At 38.5% G+C, this 24,446-nt stretch overlaps 1 protein-coding gene across 11 annotated transcripts in view; it reads left to right on the plus strand.

The window, feature by feature from the left end:
• TBC1D5 (TBC1 domain family member 5) overlaps window positions 1-24,446 on the plus strand; it is a 592,946-nt gene that overhangs the window by 530,208 nt on the left and 38,292 nt on the right. For all 11 annotated transcript variants that reach the window (XM_063722180.1, XM_063722179.1, XM_063722181.1 and 8 more), the window contains one exon: window positions 4,835-4,998. In XM_063722180.1, the coding sequence (XP_063578250.1) occupies window positions 4,835-4,998 (164 nt within the window). The remainder of the gene's footprint in view (window positions 1-4,834; window positions 4,999-24,446) is intronic.

Here is a 24,446-nt window from a genome sequence, read left to right on the forward strand (position 1 = left end):
AAAAGTTATTACAGGGGCTCAACACAGATATGAGCTGACAAAGAATCAGAACTTGGAATATATGTCAACTGAAATTACACAGTTAGAGCAACAGAAAGACAAAGAATAAAGAAAAACAAAAAGAGCCTCAAGGACCTGCAGAACACCATGAAGCATAACATACAGATAGTGAGAGCCTCAGAAGGAGAGAAAGAAGAGAGAGGGGCAGATGGAATATTTGAAGAAATGCTGGCTGAAATATTTCACAATTTTTATGAAAACCATTAGTACGTACCTCAAAGAAGTCCAATTAACTCCAAGCAGGATAAACTGAGAGATCTACACCTAGATACATCATAGTCAGACTGTCAAAAGCTGACAACAAAGAGAGTCTTGAAAGCAGCAATAGAAGAACAGCTCATGATATACAAGAGTTCCTCAGTAAGATTGACAGCTCTCTTCTTATCAAAAACCAGAGAGTCAGGAAGGCAGTAGGATGACATATTCAAAGTGATGAAAAGCCAGTCAGTCTAGAATTCTATTATATATCCAATAAAACTATCCTTCAAAAAGGAAAGAGAAATTCAGACAATTACAGATAAATAGAAACTGAGAGTATTCAATACTAGTAAACCTTCCCTATAAGACATAATAAAGAAAGTCCTTCAGGCTGAAATGAAAGGACACTAGACATCAGTTCAAATCCACACAAAGAAAAAGAGTTCTGATAAAGGTAGCTGTGTAGGTAAATATAAAAGATAATATAAATTTATTTTTCATAAATCTTGTATTGTTAATATGGCAGTACTACCAAATTGATCTACATATTCACTGTAATCCCTATCTAAATCCCAGATGTCTTTTTTGGAGAAAATGGCAAACTGATCCTAAAATTCATACGGAAATGCAAAGCACCCCTAGTAGCCAAAACAATCTTGAAAGAGAACAAAGCTGGAGAACTCACATGTCTTGATTTCAAAACTTGTTATATAGTTATTTTAATCAAAACAATGTGATACTGACATAAAGATCATCATATATAAATGGAATAGAGTTGGGAGTATGGTAAGTTGATATTCAACGCGGGTGCCAAGATTATTTATGTGGAAAGAGTAGTCTTTTTTACAAATAGTTCTGGGAAAACTAGATATCCACATGCAAAAGAATGAACTTGAGCTATTTCTTCATGCTGTATACAAAAATTAACTCAAAATAAGTCATAGAATTAAATGCAGGAGTTATTAACACCCTTAGAAGAAAACTTGAGTAAATCTTCATGACCTCAGGTTAGGCAGTAGTTTCTTAGATATGACACCATGAGCACAAGCAACAAAAGAAAAAATAGGTAGATGAGACTTCATCCAATTAAGCAGTTTTGGGCTTCCAAGGACACCATTAAGAAAGTGAAAAGATATACACAGAACAGAAGAATTTTTTGCAAGTCATATGTTTGATAAGGAACTTGCACCCAGAACATATGAAGAAGACTTACAACTCAAAAATAAAAAGGAAAATACCCCAACTTTTTAAATGGGCAAAAGATTTGAATAAACATTTCTCTGAAGAAGACGAGTGTCTAATAAGCACCTGAAAGATGCTAAGCATCATAAGCCATTGGAAAATTACAAATCAAAATCACAATGAGATACCATCTCACACCCACTAGGATGGCTGAAATAAAAAGATAGCTGATAAGTGTTGACAAGCATGTGGAGAAATTGGAATCCTTATACAATACTGATGGAAATGTAAAATGGTGTAGTCACTTTTGAAAACTGGCAGTTTCTTAAAATGTTAAATGCAGAGTTGCCATATTGACCCACCAGTTCCACTTCTAGATATCTACGTGAGACAAAGGGAAACAATATGTCCACATAAAAACTTAAACAGGAATGTTCATAGCAGCATTATTCATAATAGCCAAAAATGTGTATAAGCTAAATGTTCAACTGACGAGTTTATAAACCAAATGTGGTCCTCGTACAACAGAATATTATTTGGCAATGAAAAGGAATGAAGTGCTAATACATGCTATAGCACAGACGAGCTTTTAAGCACTGTCCCAAGAGAAAGAAGCCAGTCACAGAAGACCACATATAGTATCACTCCATTTACATGACATGTCTAGAAAAGGCAAATTCATAGAGCCAGAAGTAGATTGTGATTGCAGGGACTATGGGAAGAGGGGGTATACAGAAAATAACTGCTAATGGCCATGAGTTTTCTTTTCTCAGTGATTAAGTTGTTCTAAAGTAGGTAGTTTTGATGGTCATGCATCTCTGTAAATGTACTTTAAAAAAGACTGAATTATATTCTTTTAAAAGGTGAAAGTTATGACATACGAATTATATCTCAAAGTGTTGTTTTCACAGTTAATCTATTTATAATAAAAGTGTATTCGCATGTAAGTGGGATAACTTTTAAAAAAGAAAATAATAGGTGGTTCCTGAGATCTTTTTCGGTTCTAATATTCTAGGATCCTGTGTTATTGAGATTATTACCATGAAAAAGTATCCCTGGGAAGTTAAGGCCTAGAGTCCTGGTGGTGGGTGGGAAACATGGAGGGAGAGAAGGGAAGAAATAAAGGCCTAGGTGGAATTTTCATAGTCTAGGCCCTTATAAGCATAGGATACTTCTAGGAATTGGGGCCTGTTCTCTACTCTTTCCTAACTTCAGGGGTACTTCAAGGCTCAGCTCCAATATCAGGCATTACAGGTTGGATTCTTCAGGAAGCAGACCCTGAGATAGAAGTACAGAAAGTTTATTGGGGGAATAACACAGGTGAAAGGAAAAGAGGAGGAATCAGAGTTGGGCAGAGGGATGGGGGCAGACCATGATGCAGATCTAACAAGTCTCTGCCAGTTCAAAGGGGAACTCTGCAGGCAAGATTTCCTATTAAAGGAGTCCTGTATTGACTGGAAATGGGTAGACCCTTTATTCCCAGTCACTAGCTGGGAACCATCCTGAGAAGAGCATGATGTTAGTTCAAAACCTGAGGCAGATCCTGAACAATCTAATAGCTAAAGGCTATCAGCTAACCATCTTCCTTGAAGTCACAAATATTTCCTTAAAGAGGGATGTATCAGCCCTCCAAATCTGCCACACTTCCTTCTGAAATGTGGCTTGACTCTCTCCTCCTATCCAAGGGAGAGGTAATAGCTGTCTCCTAAGAAATGTAACATTCTTGTTAGCATGCTTGGTTTATCATTTACCTCCTTACCGCTAGGTTCTGCACTCTGGGAGGACAGAAACTTAATCTGAATCCCTGATGTTTAATGCAGAGGAAGCTTCAGTGTAATAAAATTGTCTTGAGATCAGGGACAATCAGGGACTCCCAGGTACTGGGAGTAGATAATTACTATTCTAACTATATTGTAACAACCTTTGACCCAAGATTGGAGAATGTTAGTCTATGAAGTATCTATTATTATCTACTTGATTTTCTTCCTACCTCTGGCTGCTGCTTCTCAGTCAGCTTTGCTGCTTTCTTGTGAGATCTCTGACTTTTAAATTGTAACGTTTCCAAGGGGCCAATCTGTGGGCCTAAATCCTTTTTCTCTCTATCCCTTCTCCATTGATAACCTCATGTTTAAATACAGTCTCTATGGTACTGACTTCCAAATGTATATCTCTAGCTCACATCTCTCCCCTAAAATCCAGACTCATTTCCCACTGCTTATGTGACATCTCTATTTGGATATCTGACTAGGCACCATAGACTCAGCAGGTCTAAAACTAAACTGCTGATTTATTCCTAAAACCTGCTTCCCTTCACTCTTCCCCACCTCAGTAAATAGCCGCTCCATCATTCTTCTTGCCTCGGCCAAAAATTGGAAGTTAAGCTTGACGCTTCTCTTTCTCTCATACTCCTAATGAGTTCATCCGTAAATCCAGTCAGTTTTGTCCAAAATATGACCACCTCTCACCAAAGTTATGATCATTCTGAGTACTTACATTTTTGTGTTAGCAAAAATTGGTTCCTCTGCTTTTGCCTTTGTTCCCCCTGACTCACCCCTGCTTGCCCATCTCTGATTCTGTTCTCAATACAACAGCCAGAGCAATCCTTTTAAAATGTAAGTCAAATCATGTCACTCCTCTCTTCAAACCCTCTAGTGACATCCCATAGCTTCCTTTCTCAGAGTAAAAGTAATCAAAATCATCTACAAATCCCTCCCTGTTCTGATCCCCCTGCTTGCTCTCAAACCTCATCTCTCACCCTTCTCCTCCTCGCTCTTAGCTCTAACCATACTGGTCACTTTGTGATCTCCTTGAACACACCAAGATCCTGCATTAGGGCCTTAGTACTTGCTGTTCTTGCATATTTTCTGCAAAGCGGGTACTTCACCTTCTTCAGGTTTTTTCTAAAATGTTAATGTTCCTGAATTTTCAGTGACACCTTCCCTTACCAGAGGGAAGAGGAGAGATGCTTTTTTGAAAAACTTTGGCCAAAGATTTGGATATTTTAATCTTGCTAATGTAAAGTGCAGTATAATAGATTCTGGTTTCTGTAATTAAGGGATTATTCCATTAGTGAAGAAAAACTCAGTCATTTAACCATTGTTTACTGAAACTTTGATTTTTTTTTTAAGTTCTTTTTATATGCGTGCAATGCTTGGATAATCATAGTATAAAAAACATAGAAAACTATAGTGGTAGATATCTTCACTGGTTTTTTAAAAACTAGTGGCTATTCTGATACATAAAAATGCATGCATTTTAATACTCCATAGTGTCATTATGTTGATAGTATCAACCTAGTGGTATCATAATTGATCATCATTTATTAAAAACAGTAGATTCAATAGCTTAGTGAAGAATCTGGTGTTTCATTATTGCTACTTAATTTTTCTTACAGGGCAAAGTTCTAAAAACATCAGTTCATCTCCAAGCGTTGAGAGTTTGCCTGGAGGAAGAGAATTCACTGGTTCTCCACCTTCATCTGCTACTAAAAAAGATTCCTTTTTTAGCAACATCTCACGTTCCCGCTCACACAGCAAAACTGTAGGCAGAAAAGAATCTGTAAGTATTTAAGGACAGTTTTCTCTTCATTCTTCGTTTTCCTCTCTAGAGTGCTGCATTTATGAAAGATCTGTTAGTGGCCAGTTTTATAAAGCTCTTAAAACTTTTATGGACTAACAGGAATTATTTTATCAAAAGTATTTTATTATTATACTTTAGTAGTATTTTAAGGCTGTAGCCTATATTACACTGGAAAAAAAAAAGTAGCATCATTTTAAAATAAGTTGAATCTTTCCCAAATCCCAGTCCTTTTTTTCTCTACAAATGCCTTTTTGTCAAAGCCTGTGTTTTCTTATAAAATTTAACAGATAAATGATGGAACTTGAAACAAACCAAGGTGTTTTTTCCGTTTTAAATATTTCTTGAAAATTAAAAATAATTGATTTACCATTTAAAAAGCTATACAAACTACATTTAAATTATATTTTGATACTCTGTAAAATTCTTTTTTCTTTTTGAGACAGAGTCTCAATCTTGGCTCACTGCAGCCTCCACCTCCTGGGTTTAAGTGATTCTCATGCCTCAGCCTCCTGAGAAGCTGAGATTACAGGTGTGTGCCACCATGCCTGGCTAATTTGTGAATTTTTATTAGAGATGGGGTTTTGCCATATTGGCCAGGCTCCTCTGGAACTCTTGGGCTCAAGTGATCTGCCCGCCTTGGCCATCCAAAGTGCTGAGATTACAGACATGAGCCACTGTGTCCAGCCTATAAAATTCTTTATATACATTTCACAAAAGGATATAGCTAAGGCATATCCACTGCTTTAAAAACTTGGTTGTGTCTGAAATTATTATAAGCCAACTTCACGTTTAACCACATTTTATAACAGCCATGCATAGCTTAACAACGATACATTCAGAGGAATGTGTTGTTAATGCAGTTTCATCATAGTGCAAACATCATAGAGTGTGCTTATATAAACTAGATGGTACCGCCTACTACACATCTAAGCTGTATGGTATAGTCTGTTACTCCTAGGCTACAAACCTGTATAGCATGGTACTGCACTGAATACTGTAGGCAATTATAACACAATGGTAAGTATTTTTGTATCTAAACATATAAAAGGTACAGAAAAATATAAGGTAAGGTATACAGGAAAAAAAATGGTACACCTGTCTAGGGCACTTATGAATGGAGCTTGGAAGTGGCTCTGGGCGAGTGAGTGAGTGAGCAGTGAGTGAATGTGAAGGCCTAGGATTATTGTGCACTACTGTAGACTTTATAAACACCGTACACTTAGGCTACACTAAATTTATTTAAACAATAGTTCTTTCTTCAAAATAAATTAATCTTACCTTACTATAACTTTTACTTTATGAACTTTTTTTTTAATTTTTGATTCTTTTGTAATAACACTTAGCTCAAAACAAACACATTTTATAGCTGTACAAAAATGCTTTTTAATATCTTTATTCTATAGCTTTTTTCTATTTTTAAATTTTTTTATTTTACTTTTTAAGCTTTTTTGTTAAAAACGGAGACGCACATTAGGCTAGGCCTAACCATGGTCAGGATCATCAGTATTATTGTTTCCACCTCCACGTTTTGTCCCCCTGGAGGGTCTTTGGGGGCAATGACACTGATGGAGCTATCACTCCTGTGGTAACAATGCCTTCTTCTGGAATACTTCCTGAAGGACCTGCCTGACATTGTTTTAAAGTTAACTCTTTAATATATATATATATATATATAACTAGAAGTACATTATAAAATAATGATAAAAAGTATAGTGTAGTAAATACATAAACCAGTAACACAGTCGATTATTATTATTCACTGTACATAATTGTATGTGCCATACTTACATATGACTGGCAGCACAGTAGGCTGGCATTACCACAAACACTCAATCCATTGCACTATGACATTATGACAGCTATGATGTCACTAGACAATAGAATTTTTTAGCTCCATTATAGTCTTATGGGACCACCATCATGTATGTGGTCTGTCGTTGATCAAAACATCATTATGTGGCACATGGCTGTAGTTTAACACTTAATATCTTAATAAGAACTCATCTGCCCAGCGGAAGAGGATGCCAAGGTAATACAGAAAAGGATCTAGCTATAGCTGAAATTATCCTAAATTAGAAAAACAAACAAACTATTAACCTTTGAGAGATAATTATTTAAGTACATAGAATATTATGTTCTCTGTCTGTGTGACTTTGTATGTCTTGGGGCAAGACACTCAGCTTCTAGCGTTTTAACCACCTTATCTGCAAATTAAACATTTTTGCTCTCTGAAGAGTTTACTACCTGCCCTCTTAGGGATCCCTTCAACATGTAGGAATTGTGATTCTGTAGTATATAAAAGAGCAGAGAGGAACTTAAGTTTAAACCTGGCACCTTTAGTGCAAGCATTTAGCTCTGTTCCCTCCTAAAATTCCACTGCAGGGACAACAAGGGCAGTTAAAGATAAACCCTCAAAGAATAAGAAAACGAAAGGAAAAACAGTAGCAATAAAAATATTGTTACTTGGAAAACAGATGACAAGTGACAACTAAGCAGCCTAAGAAAGCTGAACCTTAAGTCAGCGGTAGGCAAAAAACAAAGAAGCAGCTTGACTTACATTGTAAAATTCTCCAGAAGCTCAGGAGCTGCAAGTGAAGACGAAGGTAGAACTGAAGACATGACAACTGGTCAGAAGCTTCTGAAAAAGGAATTAGATTCCCTTCCCTGTGTCAGCAAAAGACTGAAAATTTAATTCTCTGAAAAGTGTACAAAATGTCTGTGGTCTGAGAGATCAGGCACATTCCAGTGTGAACCACCCTAGTGGAAAAGGGGTAATGAATATACTTAAATGCTAGATTTGAGACCCCAGGCCTCCGCCACTTGCTTTCCAGAGTACCAGTATGTATAGCCCTTCAGGCAGGAGATTTAGAAGGGTTTTCTCTAGGCAAAAGACACGTATACACAGCTATAAATATACTCACTCTAGGGGTGCTCCAAGGAAACAGCCAGTTACTTTTTAGTGGACCCCACCATTAACGAGCTCCATCCAAACACAGAACTTCCTCTTAGCTTTTTAGTTCATACTATTTTATATGAACAAGACAGCCAAGGATCACCAGACACTTGAAGAGAGGATTTGATAATGAAAGACAAAAACAGAAAAAAGCAACTGGGAGGAAACAGGCTATGCAGAACAAGAAAACAAAAATCATATTTTAATAGATTTTTTGGTTCTCTAAATGTTATATTTTTCTAACGTGATACCTTTTTGAATGTATACATTTTTCTAAAACGTAAAACTCAGTGGAAGAGTTGGAAGAGAAAGTTGAGGAAATCTCCCCTGAAAATAGAATATAAAACAAATAGAAGAGAGAAAAAACATAAGAAAATTAGAGAAGTTTTTTAAAATAGGAGTTTCAGAGTGAACAGAGAAAATAAAAGAAAGGAAATATCAAAAATACAATTCGAGAAATTTTTCCATTAATAAAATAACTGTGTTTTAAGGTAGGAAAAGTCCATAGACTGACCCACACAAGAAAAAACAAACCTACACTCAGATGTATTACTGAAAAAGTTAAGAAATCTGCAAACAAAAGAATTTTAGTGACTTGTAGAGTTGGAAAAGAAAGATTCTAACAAAGAAAGAGGAATTAAAATAGCTACAGACTTCTCGGTAGCAACACCAAAAGCAAGACAATGGAGCGATACTTTGAAAGTTCTGAGAAATGGCTGGGCGTGGTGGCTCACACCTGTAATTCCAGCACTTTGGGAGGCTGAGGCAGGTGGATCACCTGAGGTCAGGAGTTCGAAACCAGCCTGACCAACATGGTGAAACCCCATCGCTACTAAAAATACAGAAATTAGCCAGGCATGGTGGTGGGTGCCTGTAGTCCCAGCTACTCAGGAGGCTAAGGCAGGAGAATCACTTGAACCCAGGAGGTGGAGGTTGCATTGAGCCGAGATCGCACCACTGCACTCAGGCCTGGGCGACAGAGCAAGAATCCATCTCAAAAAAAAAAAAAAAAAAAAAAAGTTCTGAGAAAAAATTACTTCTAACCTAGATTCAACATCTGGCTAAACTAGTAGTTAATTTTGAGCGTAAAATAAAGCCATGTTTAGACATTAAAGATTCAAAAAAATGATTCTCATGTACCCTGGGAATCCACTGGAGGATATGCTGTACAAAAATGAGGACATAAACTAAGGAGGAGGAGCCTGAGAACTAGAAAATAGAGGATCCAAAGCAAAGCAAAAAGATCCCCAGAATGATAATGTTTGTAGATCCGAAGACTATAGCACTGCTAAATAGCAGACCCAGAAAGTAGTAGCAAGCCCAGATTGGAGCAAGTTGGAAGGTTCCAGAAAGATTTATTCAAAAAGATAAAATTGAAAGAATGACTAATATATTTTAACAAATTAAGAGATTTATACAACTAGGCATGAGTTTGGGTGATAACTTTGTAAAAGCTAAACTAACCCCAAAAAAGGACAATTGGTAACACCTAAGGTAAACAAAGTATGTGTAGGAAAAGAAAGAAAGGTTATGATAAACCTTATAACTGAGCTGGGATTAGAATTTACATAGACATTATAATGTAAGCCTATTGAATATGAGTCTAATCAGAATCACACCATACCTGTTGAGAAGACGGGCCGTGGGAACTACGTGCTTGCATGAAGAGAGGAGGGAGCAGGTTATCTTCCATAGTGGGAAATCAGGGGATAATACTCTCAAGAGAAATCAAGAAGTGGCTAGATAAGTTACAGATAAAGGCCAGCTGTGGTGGCTCACGCCTGTAATCCCAACACTCAGGGAGGCTGAGTCGGGAGCATTGCTTGAGTCCAGGAGCTCGAGACCAGCCTGAGCAACATAGTGAGACCTGTCTTTACAAAAAAAATTTGTTTTTAATTAGCCAGGTGTGGTGGCATGCAACTGTAGTCCCAGCCACTCAGGAGACTGAGGTAAAAGGATCACTTCAGTCTGGGAGATCCAGGCTGCAGTGAGCAGTGATTGTGCCTGTGCACTCCAGCATGGGATGCAGAGTAAGAGCTTGTCTTAGATAGACTAGATAGATACATAGGTACATAGATGATAGAGGTGAAAAAACAAAATGGGTAAAAGAATTTAAAGTGGTTGTTTCTGGGGAGAAAGAAGTGGAGGGTGGGGTTGTGGGAACTGTTCTTCATAGCAAGAACAGTTATATGAAGCACCATTTCATTGTATTGACCATTTCACTCTATTAACACTTATATAAGTGTTACATATATAACTTAGATTTAAAATAACAACTAAAAATTACTACAAAATAGAATATATTGGCATAATAAATTAGAAGAGGAGATGATCTGCCTATACAAAGAATGTGTCTATGAAGAGCCAGAGTAAGAGAATAACAAATGAGAAAGGCATATGGAGACAGGTTTCATTTGCATTCTATCATATTTTGGTGGCATATGGATTAGTCTGCAACACCAATTAATTGCTTTTCTTTATGATGATACTTTAACTTAAAACTGAGAAGTTGAGTAAAAATAGAAATAAAGTAAGTCTAACTCTCTACATAGACCTGCTGTGAACCAAGAGACAGAATGCAAGTAATCATTCAAAATTTAGTATATTTGCTAACTTTGGGGAAGGACGTAGGCAGAAATTTTTAAGATAAATAAGCTCATGGTTTTCCAAGTAATAGTTTTATCTCATTATTTTATTAAATAGTGTGTTAAGTCAGTACACTTTGCCAGTTCTCACCCATTCTGGGCACTTAATCGGATTGCGCCTCCTTGTCCCTATGATCTGTCAGAATCATATGACTAGTTCTCTCTACTGCATTGTGACTGAAAGTGATATATATGTATTGTCACTGCAAGACCATCCACAGCTCTCTTTTCCTCTGACACCATGAACAGAACCTCCCTGCTAACTCAGGATAGACATGAAGTATGAGTGAGAAATCAGCTTTTGCTGGTCTAAGCTTCTAAGCTTCCAACAGTGCACAGTTGGAAAATGCTTAGGCCCATAGCCGGGACTCATTCTCCCATGGGAGCTGCCTGTTGCCACTAGAGTGGTCCCAGGACACCAGAACCTATGACTGGGTACCTACCATACATGGGTCCAATTTGCTTTTGTTTCCAGGCCAGTGTGATGTGATACAGCGATATTCCATATCCTCAAAAAAGTTTCAAGATAGCTTTTCACTTAAATTTCTTACACAAACCAGTGGCCAGAAATGAAAGCAAAGACATCTCTTGGTTTGGGTCTCTTGTCCCTTAAACTATATGATGATACCTTTCAGATTTGAAGACTCAGTTTATCTTTTAAAGTGGTTCAGGGTCAAGAAACTGTTGATGTTAATTGCCAAAATAGTGGTAGAAAGAGACATAAAACCTAAAATAATCTAGTAGTAGCTATCAGTCTAAGTATGGTAAAATCTGCTTGTAATGGTTTTGAGAAATTATTGTCAAAATCTATATAGGTATGACATATCCTGGACAAGCATCATATAGTGTGTTGTAGAACTTGTTTTCTCTTAATATTGCCTTTTTATGTATCATACGTACCCTTTCTATAATCCATAGCCTATCTTCTTTAGATAAAAAAGTATCACATTTACTCCTGTTAATGCCCATGATTTGGCCATATAATGAAAGAGGGCCAGATTCAGCTTAGTCTTTAAAGAGGTAACAATTAAGCCTCATGCCAGATTTTTATAAAAGACATCATTATACTTCTTTACTGAAATGTGAAAACTAGTAGAAAGTTTTAAAATTGACCTCACTTCATTATTATTAGTACTATTATTTTGAGGATTGGTATTGTTTTGTCTTGAAGAGAAAATAAAACATTTTGATACTTTTAATTTTATGCTTTATTTTACATGATAATATAAATGACATCCAATACTTAGCTTTCTAGAAGTCTATTTTTAGGTGGCCATTCTTCTGTTAAATAAATTTTTACTTATTTTAGCACTGTTAATCATGTTCTATGATTGTTGCCAAATCATTTTCTAAGAATATCTTTGCTAAGGTTAAAGTATACAAAAAATAGAGTATAAGAAAAATTCTCAGCCTAGGCAACATAGTGAGACCCCATGTCTACAAAAAATTTAACAAAAAAATTAGCTGGTCATAGTAGCATGCACCTGTAGTCCCAGCTGCTAGGGAGGCTGAGGTATGAGGATCCCTTGAGCCCAGGAGTTCAAGTCTACAGCGAGCTATGATTGTGCCACTGCACTCCAGCTTGGGCGGCAGAGCCAAGCCCCTGCCTCAATAAACAAATAAAAAGAAAAACTCAGAAACTGACTTGTCTATGTGAATAAGTTATAATATTTAAGCACACCAGCCAACTAGAAGTATTTTTGTAAATTTCCTGATAAACTGCGTGATATTTTGGTATGATTTGTAATAATTATAATACATACCAACCTTCAAAGATCTGAAAGTATCCATGGTTCAGAATCCTCTCTAAACCACAGGAAATCAAAAAAGGTCTGAGCTGAAAGTCTCTGCATAAAACAGGATGCATAATGAGATACTCCCTTACCTGAAGGCTCATAGCACTACAGGGGGGTGACCATCCTGTGTCTTTATGAACCCTGTGACCCCTGTATGCATTCGTCATTGCCCTTTGGTAGTTTGAACATATACTATGGTCGTACAAATATAATTTATTTTTGTAATATTCATCTATTCTTTATCGTGACAAAATACCAAAAAGTGTCAGATAAATGAAAACGAATTTGAAAGCAGACTCTTACTTCTAGAAAACTGGAGAATTGCCTAACCTATTTCAGGCCATGATCTAGAAATTATAATTTAAGACATTGTATCTGTTTAAGAAATATAAGAGAGCAATCCTAATGAGGATGTTTAGAGTGAAATTGGAAGGGGGAAAAGTTAAGTAATTAAACTAAATTAAAATATCTCATCCACATGAGATGCATAATATGATTAAATGCCATATGAACAGTAAAGACAGTAAACAAAATGGTGTTAGATGACAGACCACCATGGGCTGTGTTGGTGAGAGATAGATCTGAACCACTGATGTATTTCTTCTCTCATTAAATACAACCATTATTTTCCCTTAGGAAAATAGCTTCCTAGGACAGGTAGTAGTGGTGGATATTGAGCAGGTAGTCAACAATACCTTCTACAGAAGTTCTCTTCTCCCTCACATCCCCTGACACATCCAAAATAGTTAGAATTGTATCAAGTTGCTTTGGGTAAAAATAAGAGAAAGTATTATATCAAATGAGGAAATTTGTTGTTTATTATTTCACATAACAAGAGTCCTGAAATAGGTCTATGGTTGGATTATTCAGCTGTTGAGTAGCAATCACCATCTTTCCACTCTGCCATCCTTAGTGTGGTGACTCTATCTTCAACTTGCTCTCATCGTGTTCTCTCAAGTGGGCTGACACAGCCAATTATATCACACACACGTGCATGCACACCCCTTCTAGAGAAGTCTACTTGGGAATTCCCCAGCAGGCTTTCCTTCCCATATCACTGACCAGAATTAAATTCCATGTCCACTTCTTAACCAATCTCTGGTAAGGAGAAGGGTTACGAGAGGCTCATGACAGAGGACCAGTAGTTGGGAGGATATGATGAGGCAGCCAACAATTTGATAGGTAAATTACCCTTGAAGTATTAATTGCCAAAATGGTTTATTTAATCCTTTCCTGAAGGATTTGCATTTGAGAAGAGCCAGTTCTGCTGTCATCAGTCATATTTTACTGGTAGATTTTCAGGCAACTGGAGTTAAATTGGTGGTTGGAAGGGAGAAATTGAGCAGAGCAGCCTTCCCCAGAAGACTAGAATTTTCCTAGTTATCTGATTTTCTTTTCAGTCAGTGATGTATACTTCCTAGGAAAACATGTTATGTGGAAAGCATTGACTTCAGGGGATTTCTTTATGAGCTTAGGGATGGAATTGAAAACTGGAATCTAGAGGTCATCTAATTATAGGATTTTCAAGTGAAAAATACATATATGTAATCTCTTCTTGTTTAATCAGTAGTGTTAATGATAACTAGAATAAAATACAGTCTCATTTAAAATATATTCCCATTTAATATAGTTTATTGAAATGAATAGATATAAAATGAATTTAAACATCAGCATTTTAAGTCTCATGATAGTAATTTAATTTTAATCTAAGGCCAAATTAACCTAGATATTTGAAACATACATTTAGTCATCCAATGTTTTATAAACCTTGTTTACAATCTGTCTGCCAGTAAATGTACTCAAGGTCAGGAAGAGTAGACTATATATCTTTGTGAAAGAGTTCTTTCCTTCTTTCTCCATCTTTTTGCATCACCCAAATCATGTAACACCATTGCAAAGAAATGTGAACATCAAAGGGAGCATCATTAAAAGCCCTCCATTTTCAACAGTTTTAGCATGACATTTTAATTTAACTTTTGTAAACAGGTTTTACAACCAACTTTTTAAAATCCTTATGGTGCAATACATTTATTTTAAATAAAAAAAAAATCTGAGAAGGCTGTGAAAGCAGAATCACAGGAAATAGAGTGCTGCAATGTCCTTTGCAGAACAGTGCCCTTTGGGTTGAGTAAAACACTCATTCACCTCATGCTGTGTCTTCTTCCTCCATCACTTATCTTTATCTTCATCCTCTATATAAAATGCAAAGATGCCAGATTGTACCCATGCTGAATACTGCCCGGGAGGCATAGACAATGGTTTGGGGGAAGCTCAAGTGAAGCAATTAGAAATATTTACAATCCCAGGCCAGAAATATTTTGTGGGTTTGAATCATGCTAAATTAAATGTGTCATTGATAGCATTTGCTTCTTTCTAGTGACCTTTCTTGAAACTTGACATTTGTGTATTCTTTCAGTGCCACATTGCCTTGGGGACAGTTATTTGTACCCTAAAGTGCAGATGTGCATGACAGGGAAGGAAACGAGGGCTTTGACTTGTCTGGGCAATTGGAGGTCAGCCAAGGCCAGAGACCAGATTGCAGAGTCTGCACGGTTGTCCTCTTCTTTCCCCCTCAGTGGCATCACCACCCTCTCCTACACAGTGTCTTCCTGCTCTTAAACCTCTTGTCCCTGGCATCTCATCATTTATCCTTTGAACACCTGTGTAAACTTTTCCAGGAAGTTATATTTTTAATCCACTGGGCTTTCATTGCAGAAAGAATGGCTTTACTTCTGTCATAGAAATTATAGGCCTGTTGATAAAGGGAGGATCTGTATCAGGCAGGTGGCCTTCACTTTGCTCCTGAAAACTTAGGGCTAAGGAACCCCCTTTTGGTTGTTCCTCATAGCTAGAGCTTCTATACCCAGACAGTCAGTTGAAGGCTTGGGCACTGTATTAGTCCATTCTCTTATTGCTGTCAGGAACTACCTGAGACTGGGTAATTTATAAAGAAAAGAGGCTTAATTGACTCACAGTTCTTCAGGCTGTACAGGAAGCATGGCTGGGGAGGCCTCAGGAAATTTACAATCATGGCGGAAGGCAAAGAAGAGGCTGGAGAAGGAGAAAGAGAGATTGAAGGGGGAGGTGGTACACACTTTTAAACAACCAAATCTTGTGAGAACTCACTATAACGAGAAGAGCAAGGGGGAAATCCACCCCATGATCCAATCACCTCCCACCAGGCCCTCCTCCAACTCAGAGGATTAAAATTCAAGATGAGATTTGGGTGGAGACACAAATCCAAACCATATTATCCTGTACCTGGCTCCTCCCAAATCTCATGTCCTTCTCATATTGCAAAATATAATCCTCCCTTCTCAACAGTCCTAAGTCTTAACTCATTTCATCATTAACTCAGAAGTCCACAGTCCAGAGTGTCATCTGAAACAAGGCAAGTCCCTTCCACCTATGAGCCTGTAAAATCAAAAACTAGTTACTTCCAAGATACAATGGGGTACAGGCACTGGGTAAATATGCCCATTCCAAAAGGGAGAAATCAGTCAAAACAAAGGGGCTACAGGCCCCATGTAAGTCTGAAACCCAGTAGGGCAGTCATTAAATCTTAAAGCTCCAAAATAATCTCCTTTGACTCCATGTCTCACATCCAGACAACACTCATGCAAGGGGTGGGCTCCCAAGGCCTTGGGGATCTCCCTCCCTGGGGCTCTGCAGGGTACAGCCCCCTCAGCTGCTTTCACAAGCTGGCATTTAGTGACTGTGGCATTTCCAGGCACACAGTACAAGCTGTCAATAGATCTACCATTCTGGGGTCTGGAGGACAGTGGCCCTCTTGTCACAACTCTACTAGGCAGTGCCCCAGCGGAGACTCTGTGTGGAGGCTCCAATCCCACATTTCCCCTCTGCACTGCCCTAGTAGAGGTTCTCCATGAGGGCTCAGCCCTATAGCCGACTTCCACCATCCAGCCATTTCCATACATCCTCTGAAATCTAGGTGGAGGTTCCCAAGCCTCAACTCTTGTCCTCTCAACACCCACAGGCTTAACACTACGTGAAAGCTGCCAAGGTTTATGGCTTGCACCCTCTGGAGCAACAGCCTGAGATATCTTAGGCCCTTTTAGCCATGGCTGGAACAGGAGCAACTGGGATACAAGGAGCAGTGTCCCAAGTTTGTGCAGGGTAGCAGGGCCCTGGGCCCAGCCCACAAAACCATTCTTCCCTCCTAGGCCTCTAGGCCTGTGATGGAAGCAGCTGCCACAAAGGTCTCTGAGATGCCTTTGAGGCATTTTTCACATTGTCTCGGCTATTAACATTCACCCCTCTTTACATATGCAAATTTCTGCAGCCAGCTTGAATCCCTCCCAGGAACATGGATTTTTCTTTTCTACCACAGGGACAGGCTGCAAATTTTCCAAATTTTTATGCTCTGCTTCCCTGTTACATAAGTTCCAGTTTCAGATCATCTCTTTGCTCATGCCTATGACCATATGCTGTTAGAAGCAGCCAGGCTGCATTTGAACACTTTGCTTCTTAGAAATTTCTTCCACCAGATACCCTAAATTGTCACTCTCAATTTCAAAGTTTCACAGATCCCTAGAGCAGGGGCACAATGCCACCAGTCTCTTTACTAATGCATAACAAAAGTGACCTTTACTCTAATTCCCAATAAGTTTCTCATCTTTATCTGAGACTATCTCAGCCTGGACTTCATTGCCCATATCACTATCAGCATTTTGGTCACAACAGTTTAACAAGTTTCCAGGAAGTTCCAAACTTTCCCTCATCTTCCTGTCTTCTTCTGAGCTCTCCAAACTGTTCCAACCTCTGCCTGTTACCAAGTTCCAAAGTCGCTTCTACATTTTGAGGTGTCTTTGTAGCAATGCTGCCACACTCCTAGTACCAGTTTTCTGTATTAGTCCATTCTCATATTACTGTAAATAACTACCTGAGACTGGGTAATGTATAAAGAAAAGATTTAACTGGCTCAAAGTTCCAGATGCTGTACAGGAAGCATGGCTGGGGAGGCCTCAAGAAACTTCAATCATGGCAGAAGGTGAAGAGGAAGGATTCACATCTTACACAGCCAGAGAAGGAGGATGTAAGGCGGAACTGCTACACACTTTTAAAAACCAAATTTCATGAGAACTCATTATCACAATAACAGCAAGGGGGAAATCCACCCCTGTGATCCAAATGATCCAGTCACCTCCCGTCCTGCCTCTGCTGTAACACTGGGGATTACAATTCAAGATGAGATTTGGGCAGGGGTGAAAATCCAAATGAGATTTGGGCAGGGACACAAATCCAAACCATATCAGGCACCTTTACCCAAGCTTCCTCTCTTTTCCTGATCTCTGCTATTTACCCTCCCAGCTTTCTGCCCCCAAGTTGTCCATGTGTCAGAAATTAATACACCTGGAAGTATTGCTGGCAGTAAGCACCAGGAATCTCATGCCTGAAGCATGAGAAAAAGAGACAACCCAGCGTCTTAAAACCGAGCTCATGCTGTGTTCACTAAGCAGCACACCCTGGTCTGGGGTTCATATTTGCCTAGAGAAGGGGCAGGGTTTTTTTTCACTCTCCAAATTCTGCACTGAAAGAGGGTGAAGTTGGAGAGTAAATTAAATTAAAGGCATGCTTTAAGTTATTGAAGGCCCTAAGTTAATGAAGAGGGAACTGCAACTGTTGGAAAAAAATCAGGACCTTTCTAATTTGTGGCAGTGATGATAAAAAAAAAAAACTTGGATTTTACCAGAAAAACATGTTAGCAGTAAAATGAAGAACTAATAAGAAGAGAAAAAAACAAATAATTCTTTTGACCATAAGAATATTATTACCAAGCACACCAAGTCATTTACAGAGTTCCCCATTCATGCCTAATTATTAATCCTCTTAATACGCATGTTTATCATTACAAATTTATCAGATTGACTTTGTTATAAGTTGCATTTGACTAAACTATTGTACTTGGCTTGAATAAGATTGACCTTGGTATGGAATGTTTGTCTTGCTTGTTAAATACAGTTGCTCAGGAGAAATTTTTTAAAACATCTGAAAAAACAACTAAAACCCTATTCAGCCCTATTCAGCCATGAAGTTACAGTGTAGCCAAAGGATTTAAAAAGCATTGAATGTATGGATCACCAGAAGGTAATATAATCAAATTTCCAAACTTCCTTTTTATTTAAGATGACAATTTCCCTTAGAATTGTTACCAACTATAGCAGCAGTCCCCAACCTCTTTGTCACCAGGGACCATTTCTTGGAAGACAGTTTTTCCACAGATGCGGTTGCAGGGGCATGGTTTCAGGATCAAACAGGTTCCCTGTTCCACCTCAGATCATCAGACATTAGATTCTCATAAGGAGCACACAACCTAGATCCCTTGCATGTGCAGTTCACAATAGGCTTCACACTCCTATGAGAATCTAATACTGCTGCTGATCTGACAGGAGGTGGAACTCAGGTGGTAATGCTTGCTTGCCTGCTGCTCACCTCCTACTGTGCAGCCTGGTTCCTAACAGGCCGCGCTCAGCTACTGGTCTGTAGCCTAGGGTTTGGGGACCTCTGAACTATAGTACAGTGTTTATGTACAGTTCTATCTATGGCCTTATCATTTCCAGTCAATATGTTGCTTTCCAAAGTTACTTTGGTCAGTAGACAGGAACTTTAACAGCAAAATATGGTGTTTATAATAAGCCAAGAACAAATTGGCTTTATGTTAAATCCTAAAAACTTATAGGCTATATTTGAAAAAAGAGAAAAGAATAAGAAAATTATTTCTACTTGAAAAACAATTGTGAAAAGGGAAGCTCCCTCCTTTCCTCTCTCTAGCTCATCATTTATTCATAGACCCAAGACTAGACTCAGATTTCTGGCTTTCATGGTCACATTTCTCTACTTTTCTCACCTTTAGTGTTCTTACTGTTCTGCTTTAACATTTGATGTCTTTCTTATTTTTGCATCTGTGAGGAACTCTGAAAGATGGCCTGATCTCATTAAATAAACCAAATTCAACCATACCTTGTCCGTGCTACAAAAAGGGCCTTTCAGATCAACATCAAGGATTACCTCCAGGTAATCACTCTGGCCTCTTGATCATCATCACCTTTTTATTCCTGGAGGCTATCCCAAAGGTGGGACAGTTTGCAACATTTTACCTGAGTCCTTCCATAGGTCCCTTCAGATATCTCAAGGATCCCATTAACAAGTAAAGAATTTGCAAATTATAACATTAATCTGCCCAAAATACATGTATGTATACTACCATATGGTCCAAAAATTGAAGGAGGCCTCAATACAATGTCCCAATCAACTTAAAACAGTGAGAAGTGCTGCCAAATTGCTTAACTTTGGGATGTTCTCAGTTGGATTCTAAGCAACCATTTGGGTTTGAAGCATATTTGTACACTCTGCATGCAACTGTTATTCATGTATCATGATGTGAAAAGATTCCATAAAATATCAAGAATAATGTTTTTGAAAATAAGAATGAAATCAGCATGATACCAATATGTGATGATGTTAACATTTATGGAAATCTTAAATTCGGCTCTAGACAGCTGTCAAACTGTAATATCATTTTAGCTGGACAGTGATGAAAACATGAATATCTGTTTATTGCACAGGATAAATGAGGTATTGATTGTTTTCTTAATGTCTATAATCAGTCATACATCCTCAGTCCTCTGTTATGACCAGACTTCTTTTTTGACACCCTTGATTTCGGATTTAGGTTTGAAGGTTGGGCTGAGACATGAGCTTTTTCCCAAATAAATGAGCAGTCCTAATTTTTTTGCCAGAAATTGTGGTTTAAATTTCTAAGATGGACTAACTATAAAACGTTTAAATGCTGAACCTTGCATTTCACTCTAGAAGACTGTCTTTATTTAGGATGCTTTCAGCTACATGTAGCAGAAAATGCAATTCACACTGATTCCAATAACAAGGAAAGTTATTTAGCTCAAGTTCAAAGGACTTCCCATTCCCGACCATACATTAGAATCTCCTGGGAGAGTGTTTTAATCAATATTCGTCACAGAAGAACTGAGTCAGAATCTTTCCAGTGGAGCATGGGCATTGGTAATTATTAAAAACTTTCTGGAGTATTCAAATATGTAGTCAAGGTTTAGAACCACTAATTTAGAAACTCACCTGTGTCTTCAAGGATGCAGTTTCTTGCCATCTCTCTGCCCTGACCTGCCCTGCCCTTCCCAGAACGAACTCTTCCCCAGGTTGAAAGCAAGACAGCTGTAGTAGTTCTAGACACCATATCCATTCACCAACATTGAGAGGAGAATGACCATGTCTTCCTAGGGCATTTTTTAAAGGTAGGTTTGCCAGATAAAACACAAAATGCCCAGTTACATTTGAATTTCAGGTAAATAATGAGTAAATTTTTTAGCATAAGTATCTCAAATATTACATGGGACATATTTATACTAAAAACTTTATTCGATGTTTATATGAAATTCAAATTTAATCCTATGTTTTATGTTTTTATTTCTAAATATGGCAACCTTATCTTAAAGACATTTTCAACAGCTACTCACCAAGACTTCCTTTATGTCTTATTGGCCAAAATTCCTAGATTACCCTTAAATCCATCAGGCCCAGCCACTGCCCACAACTGTAGATTGGGTTGAAGGGGGCTCATGGCTGCAGGGCCCTCTTGGGAAGGAGACACAGGGAACACCAGCCCTAGCCCCTATAGAGAACCATAGTACAGGTAACACTTCCGTTTCATAAACACTGAGTGATAGCATGATGTCTAGACTAAAACTTTTCTGCAATTACCTTTCTGGAAAAAAATATAAATTTGATTGTCATGAATGTATTTATCTTCATTGAACAGTCATCTTCAGAACTGTTCTTTTTTTCTTGAGACAGGGTCTCATGCTGTCACCCAGGCTGGAGTGCAGTGGCACAATCTCGGCTCACTGCAACCTCCACCTCCTGGGCTCAAGCAGTCCAACCCCTCCTGCCTCCCAAGTAGCTGGGACTGCAGGTGCGAGCCACCATGCCCAGCTAATTTTTGTATTTTTTGTAGACATGGGGTTTCACCATGTTGCCCAGACTGGTCTTGAACTCCTGAGCTCAAGTGACCTGCCTGCCTCAACCACCCAAACTGCTGGAATTACAGTCGTGAGCCACTGCACCCCACCCAGCGGAATTGTCAGTTCTGAGATGACTTAAATGTTCCCCAAAATCACTATGCTATGCAAAGTCATGCATTAAAAACCACAGGGAGTCTAGGCACAGTGACTCATACCTGTAATCCCAGTGCTTTGAGAGGCTGAGGTGGGAGGATTGCTTGAGGCCAGGAGTTCAAGACCAGCTGGGACAACATAGCAAGACCCCATTTCTACCAAAAAAAAAAAATTAGCTGGGCATGGTGGCACACACCTGTAATTCTAGCTATTTGGGAGGTTGAGGTGAAAAGATCACTTAAACCTAGGAGTTCAGGGCTGCGGTGAGCTATGATCACACCACTGTACTCCAGCCTGGGTAACAGCGAGACTTTGTCTCTAAAATAATAATAAAAATAATAAGATAAAAAACCCAGGACTTGTGGGGAAAATTGGATTGGGGTACAACACTAAAAAAAAAGGTAATCAGTGCCACATGAAACAAAGTAGGAACCTAATAAAAGTGGTAGAGTGGTTTTACACGTTAAGTGATTAAGAAATAAATAGTGCAATAAATATGATACTTTACCTTGAAAAATACCTGAAGCTCAGTTGGGGAAGTGGACATTGGAAGGGTTGCAGCTTGTGAGTCACTGTGAAGTGGTGGAGGAGAGTTATCTGGATGGAATCTGATGGATTTGGTTATGGAAGTAGCCCATAACACACACGGAATGGAGGTAGCTGACAGATATCTGTGTTGCATGAATGTAGGCATTTTGTGTATTCCTGCATTCCTACGTGTAGCTGCGTTCATCTGTGTGGAGTTTTCTGCATTCACCCATTATTTCTTGAGGATGATGTTGTGTGTAAGCAAATGTGAACTTCAGGTTATGCTCAGTTGTTCCCTAATACACTGATCTCGTTGAAACAAGTTCACATTTTCAAAACAAGCATTATAGCAGAACTGACTCTACACAGTTCATGACATGCAGCTTCTGGATTTGGCGAGTTGGAGGAATGAGAATATAGATAGGTTACACTCTACATAATATTTTTGTTCTCAAGTAACAAACCCATGTTAATTAGAAATTTTAGAGTTAATCCATTTTATTAACGGTCAACATATACCCAAAGTATTTCACGACACCAACGTGTGCGTTGTGTATGTCTGACTCATATGCTTTGACTCGTCATCAGAATTCTGCAGGAGCCCTTCTCCCTAGGATAAATCTCTCAATTTTAAGGTATGCTCTGTAGGGCCCTTTACAGTCTCACCCTGTTCAGCCTTATCATCAGTCCTCCCTCTTACTCCTCCCTGGCCCCTCAGGAATGCACAGCTGTTTCACTTCCCTTAAACCAAGCATGCTTTCTCATACTTCTGTGTTGTTTCCCTTCACTGTGTCTTCTGACCAGAGTGATTGATGTAGCCACAAAATAGAGTCCCTTCCAGTCTCAGCCCAAGCACCTTGTGTCCCATGGAGCCTTCTCTGCTAGGAGCTTTCAGCACTTGTAATAAGTAGCTGGGGCCCTATTAAGCTGCAGATTTCAGAGCCCCTCCCCAAACCTAAAGCAGCAGCATCTTGAGATTGAGGGTGTCCTATGTGATCTGCAAATGCTTCCCCTGTTTTGAATGTCAGAGAACTACTTGTGTTTACTTATAAGGCTCTTGCAGGCACTTGTCACTGTATCTTCTTTGCCAGATATTGTGTCTGGCACTCAGTAAACGTTTAGGAATAAATGAATGCTGTTGAGGGTTTTGTGTGTTGTGCAAGTATTGAGATGTCTTAGGCTTTGCTCTGGCGTCCTCTAGAGCCTGAAAAGTTGCTTCATTTCTCAGCAGCATTTACCAACCACTTATTTAAAAAGCTAATAGGAATTGTTGGTATTTAGTGAGAGATGGGGTAGAACTTAAGGGATGAACTAACAAAAGTATGATAGGCATATGAATAAACCAGGCAATTTAGAGAATTATTTCCTTCTCACCTTTTTTTCTTTCCAGAAGTCTCAGAAATGGTAGTGTTTATGTTAAAAAAAAAAAAAAAAAAAAAAAGAAAGAAAGAAAGAAATATCAAGGCTGTTCCAAAACTTACTTGCTTTTACCAATTGTTACTTAAAGTAGTTCTTAAACTGTGCTTGATCCTCAGCTTGGATTTGCTGCAGGGTACAGTTTTTTGTCTGTCTCTATTGGGACATTGTAGAGGTCAGTTAGCCCAGAGAATTAGTTGTGCAAGTGTGTGCATTTCATCCTCACACGGATCAATTAGCTTTGTCATAAGAAAAACAGTCTTGGCTCAGGCCCTTCTATCTGGGTCAGCCATTGTGCAGATGCCTACCCTTGGTGCCAGGAACAGCAAGGGAGAGCACGCAGATGGTTTTGCCCAGCCAGCATTACTATGAGAAACTCAGCTGGAGGCCCTGGTGCTGGCTGGCTGGTTTCATCAGTTGGTCTTATCACATGTAAGTGGTGAGGGGGAAAACCCTTGTTAAGTAGAGTAACATCTGTGTTTATTGTCCTGGTGGAGGAGAGAACTACATGGGTTTCCAAATGATTGGTCAGGTTGCCTAATTATAAAAACACAACACAGAAATGACAGCATAAAAGCCCAAAAGATGGGAGCATTTCTCCACAAATGCCATTTAATTAGACTCCCATACATAAGCACTTCTAGGAGATACCTTTTATACTTTATGAATTTTTACAGGGCTAAGAAGACATACTATATGCATATAATTATTTTAAACTGCAGTTATAGGACTTTTGCAAATAATGAGGTTTGTAACTCTGCAAGTGAGGTTTTATTCTTCCTCTGGTTACACCTATGTGAAGTTGGTCCTAATTAAAGGTTTTATTTCAATTTCCAGTGTATTTATTCCAGATTGTAAGCTTATTTACTTTACTTTAGAATTTGTAGCACATGATCCTGTTTTCTGGCACCATTCTTGTCTT

The sequence above is a fragment of the Pongo abelii genome, chromosome 2, assembly GCF_028885655.2.
Source record: "Pongo abelii isolate AG06213 chromosome 2, NHGRI_mPonAbe1-v2.0_pri, whole genome shotgun sequence".
NCBI lineage: Eukaryota > Metazoa > Chordata > Mammalia > Primates > Hominidae > Pongo > Pongo abelii.